This window comes from Propithecus coquereli, unplaced genomic scaffold (assembly GCF_000956105.1).
Source record: "Propithecus coquereli isolate 6110/MARCELLA unplaced genomic scaffold, Pcoq_1.0 Scaffold378, whole genome shotgun sequence".
NCBI lineage: Eukaryota > Metazoa > Chordata > Mammalia > Primates > Indriidae > Propithecus > Propithecus coquereli.
In genome coordinates this window covers 3,689,654-3,695,936 of record NW_012149485.1, presented here as the reverse complement: position 1 = coordinate 3,695,936, position 6,283 = coordinate 3,689,654, and the positions used below count along the sequence as shown (strand labels likewise).

Below are 6,283 nucleotides of genomic sequence, written 5' to 3'. Positions count from 1 at the left end.
TGGAAGGGCATGGTTCTTGTTAGCTGTCTGTGGCTGGAGAGGCCCACAGCCATCACTGTCCAATAGAACTTTCTGCAATGGTGGGAATGTTCTCTATCTGCACTGTCCAGTATGAAGCATGTGGCACTTGAAATGCGGCTAGTGTGGCTGAGGAACTGAATTATTTTACTTTATTTTATTTTAATTAATTTAAATTCAAATAGTGGCCAGGCACAGTGGCTGATGCTTGTAAACCCAGCTCTTTGGGAAGCTGAGGCAGGAGGATCACTTGTGGCCAGAAGTTTGAGACCAGCCTGGGCAACATAGCGAGACCCCTCCTTTAAAAAAATTTTTTTAAAATTAGCTGGGCCTGGTGGCATGCACCTGTAATCCCAGCTACTCAGGAGGCTGAGGCAGGAGAATTGCTGGAGCCCAGGAGTTTGAGGCTGCAGTGAGCTATGATGACAGCACTGCAGTGTAGCCTGGGTGACAGAGTAAAATCTTGTCTCAAGAAAAAAAAAATAATCAAATAGCCACATGTGGCCACAGATTGCTGCATTAGACAACACAACCAGACCTTGCAGGTACTAAAGGCCCCTGTAAGGATTTGCACTTTTGTCTGAGGAGCAATGGAAAGATAACCTCGAAAGGGTTTTGAACCTGGGGTGGCGGGGTGACACAGTCGGATCTGACTTTTCCAGCCTGACATGTGTGTCCATCTGTGTCTCTCTTCCTGCTGCAGGTGCCACCATGAGGCCCCAGCCCTACAGGAGCCCCTGCGCTCCCCTGGCCGGTGGCGCGCCGTGCTAGCCCCCAGCCAGGGCGCGGGGAAGTGCGGTGGCCATGGCCAGCCACGTGGACCTGCTGACGGAGCTGCAGCTGCTGGAGAAGGTGCCCACGCTGGAGCGGCTGCGTGCTGCCCAGAAGCGCCGGGCCCAGCAGCTGAAGAAGTGGGCGCAGTACGAGCAGGACTTGCAGCACCGCAAGCGCAAGCATGAGCGGAAGCGCAGCACAGGCGGCCGCCGCAAGAAGGTGTCCTTCGAGGCCAGCGTGGCCCTACTGGAGGCCTCACTGAGGAACGACGCCGAGGAAGGTAGGCCCCTTCTGTGCCCTGGCGGCTGGTAGCTGCCCGGGCCTCAGAGCCCCTGTTCAGGGTCTGGATGGCAGGTTCGTGCCGTAGCGGTGTGGACAAAGCGAGTTTGCAGACCCTCTCCAAGTTCGGGTGGCCCCACACATCTCGGAAAGTGGATGTTCCTGAAAGGCTTTGATGAATTTATCTTAGACTTTTTTTTTTATTTTGGAAACAAAAATTCCAGCCTTTGGCTATTGAAGACCATAATAATTTTCCTTCTCTCCCACAAATATTTACCGACAGCCTACTCCTTGCACATGACTATTGTAGATACGGTGATGAACAAGTTGGATCTGCTTTCTCCTCTCCAAGAGCTCAATATTTATAGGGTTTTGCATTTCTTAAGCCCCTTCTCTGGGCCAGACCTCACTGTCTGTATGTGGTCCCATCTTATTTAGCCTTCGCCGCAGGCATAAATGGTGGAGAGGGATGTTTAAGGGCCTAGACTCTGAAGTGAGACTACCTGGGTCTAAAACTGGCTTTGTCCATCTCCTGTGTGACCCTGACAAGTAGACAAGCCCCTTTGGCTCTCTGTACTTAGTTTCTACCTCTGTAAGATGGAGCTCATAAGGGCTTACTGTGAACATTAAATTAGATAATCCCTGTGAAGTTCTTGGACATGGTCCCTCATGCTAAGTGGTCATTAATATATTTTATTATATTATTACTATATTTTATTTCATCGTGTTTATATTATCTAGGATGCCCATAACGTCTGAACACATAGACAAATATACATAATGTTGTCTAGGACATTTTCACTCTATAAAGTAAATGAAGAAATAAATATAAACAAACACATATACATACACATTTATATAATCTGACATTTCCAGATTTTATGGATACACTGTACTTGTTATCTTTTATTTGGTTATGTTATTATGATGTGTCCCATGACCCAAATATCATGATCTGAGCCATGTATAATGACACCCATTTTACAGATGGGAAACTGAGACTGAGAAAGGTTCAGAACCTTGACCAAAGTGGCAGAGAAGGATTAGAACCCCCAGCATCCAAGCTCTTGTTACTGCCCTCATAGCCTTGCGGGTTTGCTTGCCATTGTGACATAGACGGAGAATCCACGGTTTAACCTAAGCCTCTTCTCTGGGCGTGTTTTGAGGGGGTTGTGCCTGCTCTTTGTGCAGCCTCTGTCCCATCCTCCTATACTGAGCCTTCCTGGCTGTCCCTGGGGAGGCCCAGCCGTGTTTCCTGGGTCCCTCCACTCGCCCTCGGGACACTTGGCACTAAAGCAGCCAGTGGAAGAACAGAGTGGTGGTAGCACAAGAGGGTGTTGAGTTTTATTCGCTTGGCTCTTCAGTTTCTAGAACCATCGGAGAAGCACGATTCTGTTCCCACGCTGCTCACAGAGGGCTCCAGGTTGTGAGCAGGGGAGCATGCCTGGCCCCGCGCTGCTGGAAGCAGCTCCGCTGAGAGCCGGGGGCGAGCAGCCCCCGTGAGAGAGGCGTGAAATCTCTTGCTCGGGGACACGGCCCTGCAAAGCTCCTTCCCACGTGTGGTTTGCCGAGTGACGTGGCAGCCCCATCCCACTCAGTGGGTGGCTCATCATGATGTCTAATTTTTGCCGGGGGCGGCGGTTCATCAGCCTTTCTCTCATCCCTCACCGTTTACTCCCTTCTTCCCTGACAGAGCCCCGTCTCCCGCTCCCCGAGGGGCTTTCAGAGGCTCCTGTGAGCAGGTTGCGCTGCTTCAGAACATCCCCCCGGGGGATGCTGCCTCCCCAGCCCCCTGCCCGGGCCCCACCCCTCGGTGGCTGCCACGTGTCCGGTTTAGAAAGAGCACTGGACTCGGAGTCTCAGGGAGCAGTGCCCTGCAGCCCTGCTGTGACCTTGAGCAGCTTGCTTCACCTCTCTGAGTCCAGTTTTTTAAGCTGTAAAATGGGGTTTTGAATGCTTGCCCTCAAGAGGGTGCGGCAGTTTTACCCTGAGCCCTGCACACTAACCCAGTGATAATTTTAACACACTTTTTCTTTGTGTGTGTGCGCATTTTTTTTTTTTTTACAGACTTGAATGTTTTTAAGAACCCAGGTATGCACTATCACGTTCTTCTTGTAAAACACAGGCAACATGCACAAAGTAAAAAGTCCCCTCCCTCCCTTCGTTCCTTCATTACTGTTGTTAGTTTGATGTGTTTCCTTTCAGTCATTTTTCTCACTTACCTATAGAGAAATATAGAGTCAACATTTTTTTTTAGAAAGATTTTACATAAGCGATGACATCCTGGGTATGTTATTCTGTAATTTCCTTTTTTTTATCCAACAGTGTATCTTGGAGATATTTTCATGCCAGATACACAGTGTGCAACAGATCTGCGTCATTCTTTTTAACTGCTGTGTAGTATTTCATAGTATGGATTCACTAACATTTTTGATCTCGTTTCTTATTGATGTAGGTTTTTCCACTAGTTTTGCTTTTGCCACAATGTTTTGTGCACATGTGCAAATGCTTATCTAGAACAGATGTGGAAAAATGGAAGAGATGGATGGAAAGGTATTAAATTTGAATGAGAAAAGTGCTAGACCCCGTGGGCTGGTCCTCCGCCTCTGGGGACAGCCAAATGAGGGTGGAGGGGCCAGAGCACTGTGCTCTGTGGCGGGCTGTGGGGGGCAGGGGAGAGGTGTCCCTGGGGTCCACAGGTGGCTGGGTTTGGGTGGGGGTGTGAGGCTGCCATCAGTCAGCCCTTGATCTTGCTGGGCTGCGCTAAGCCTCCTGGCAGCATGACAGAGCCCGCTGCTCCCAGCTGGCTGGGAACGGCTTCTGCTGGCTGGTGGAGCTGGTGTCCGGGCGGCTGCCGGGGTGTTAGCTCACAGTGGGGTGGGAGCGTGGGGTGGCAGCTCCCCCGCTCCCCTGAGCTCACAGCAGCCTCTGAGTCAGCCTCCCCCACCTGCCTGGGGAACGTGAGTTGTTTCCAGAGGAAGGCAGGCTGGGAACTCACTGAATTTCCTCCTCCAGCCGTGCACTGCCTTTAGGCTAATGGCCGTGCCCTCGGACCTGCCCGAGCCCCACCCTCACTGCCTCAGCTCCTCCTGCCTGCCCCGATGTGCCCTGTGTCCTCTGACCTCCACGCCTTTGCATGTGCAGTTCCCTCCTTCTGGAACACTCTTCCCCTAACTCCTGTAACTCTTCAGGTTTGGGCCCGGTGTGAGCTCCTCTGGGGAGCGGTCTATGAGCCTTCCTGTACCCCGACCCCAGCACTAGGTAGAGCGGCAACTCCAGGCATAGTGCTGTTTACTGAGAGGCAGCATAGTGTCATGGCTAAGAGGGTGGGAAACCTGCAGCCTTGGGGCCACATGCGGCCTTTTGGATCCTTGAGTGTGGCCTTTTGACCAAAGCCAAATTTTATAGAACAAAAATAAAGGGATTTGTTCTGTGAAGTTTGGATTCTGCCAAGGGGCCGCCCTTGGGGATCTGGGGGCCACACGTGGCCTTGAGGCTGCAAGTTCTCTGCAGTTCCTCCTCCAGGATTCAAATCCCAGCTCTGCCACTTCCTAGCTGCGCAATCTTGGGAAAGCCACTTGACTTCTTGGTGCCTCAGTTTCCCCATCTGTAAAAATGAGGATGGTAATACACCTGCCTCATAAAGTGGTCGGGGGGGGTGTTAAATTGCGTTGATCAATACTGAAGTGGTATGGTAAGAACTTTATAAGTGGCATAAATTATTGTTTTCTACATTTACATAATCTATTATGATTATATATTTTGATTGTCATCATCATCGTTTGTTAGGTGCTTACTTTGCTCCAGGCAGCCTGCCTTACTTGTGTTCTCTCAGTTCATCCTCTGAGGTTAGAAACTCAAACCCCATTTTTAAGAAACAGCTTGGGATTTAATTTATATATCATAGAATTTGCTCATTTTAAGTGTACAATGCAATGATTTTCAGTAGATTTATACAGTTGTGCATCCGTTACAATCTAGTTTTAAAACATTGCCAGAGCCCCCAAAAGAAGCCTCTTGCCCATTTGCAGTGAGTCCCGGTTTCCACCTGCAGCCCCAGCTCCAGGCGACCACTCATCTACTTTCTGGCTCTCTCTGTATTTACCTTTTCTGGACATTTTATTTACATGGAGTCATACAACATATGATCTTTTGTGATTGGCTTCTTTCATCTAGAATACTATTCTCAGGGTTCGCCCAGGCTGTAACATGTACCAGTGCGTCCTCCCTTTTCATTGCCATGTAGTATTCCAGTGTACGGACTGACCACATTTTGTCTATCCATCACCGGTTGATAAACATTTGGTTTCTTTCCATTTTTGATGATGATGACTAATGCTGCTAAGCAAATTTGTGTGCAAGTCTTTGTGTGGACACATGTTTTCATTTCTCTTCGGTAGTTACCTAGGAATGGAATGACTGGGGCATATGGTAAATTTATGTTTAACTTTTTAAGAAACTGCTAAACTGTTTTCCCAGATGGCTGCACCATGTTCTATTCTCAAACCCTGTTTTACAGATGAGGAATCTGAAGCTTGGGGAGGCTAAGTCGCCTCCCAAGGTCTCACAGGTTTTTGTTTTTGTTTTTAAATTTTTAAGAGACAGAGTCTTGCTCTGTCACCCAAACTGGAGTGCAGTGACCCAATTATAGCTCACTGCAGCCTTGGACTCCAGGGCTCAAGAGATCTTCCTGGCTCAGCCTCCTGAGTAGCTAGGACTGCAGGTGCGCACCACCACACCTAGCTAATAGTTTCTTAATTTTTTTGTAGAGATGGGATCTCACTGTGTTGCCCAGGCTGGTCTCAAACTGCTGGCCTCAAACAATCCTCCCACCTTGGCTTCCCAAAGTGCTGGGATTACAAGCTTGACATCATGTCTGGCCAGTCTCACAGGTTTTAAGTGTCAGACCCAGGACTCAAATGCAGATCAATTGTCCAAAGCCCATGCTTTTAACCACCAGGCAGTCCTGGCACCTCTTGCTTTGGGTTTTCCCTAGAAAACAAGAGAACCACTCCCTTGTGATCTGTGTTTCTTTTGGCCTTATGGAGCCTGGTATTTCTGCTGGCCTCTGGGGCCCTTTATTTGATGGTGGTGGTGGGGAAGTGCCCAGAAAAGCCCTTTATCCCCTGGTATAACTTCTTCTAGGGCTACAGTAGCCCAGCCTCCCTTGAAACCACCGAATATATTTTTCTTTTTCTTTTTTTTTTTTTTT

At 49.1% G+C, this 6,283-nt stretch overlaps 1 protein-coding gene across 1 annotated transcript in view; it reads left to right on the top strand.

The window, feature by feature from the left end:
* Positions 1-795: 795 nt before the first annotated feature.
* PPP1R16B (protein phosphatase 1, regulatory subunit 16B) overlaps positions 796-6,283 on the top strand; it is a 72,874-nt gene continuing 67,386 nt past the window's right edge. Inside the window, exon 1 of the mRNA XM_012652058.1 lies at positions 796-1,072. Within this exon, the coding sequence (XP_012507512.1) occupies positions 823-1,072 (250 nt within the window). The 5' untranslated portion in view covers positions 796-822. The remainder of the gene's footprint in view (positions 1,073-6,283) is intronic.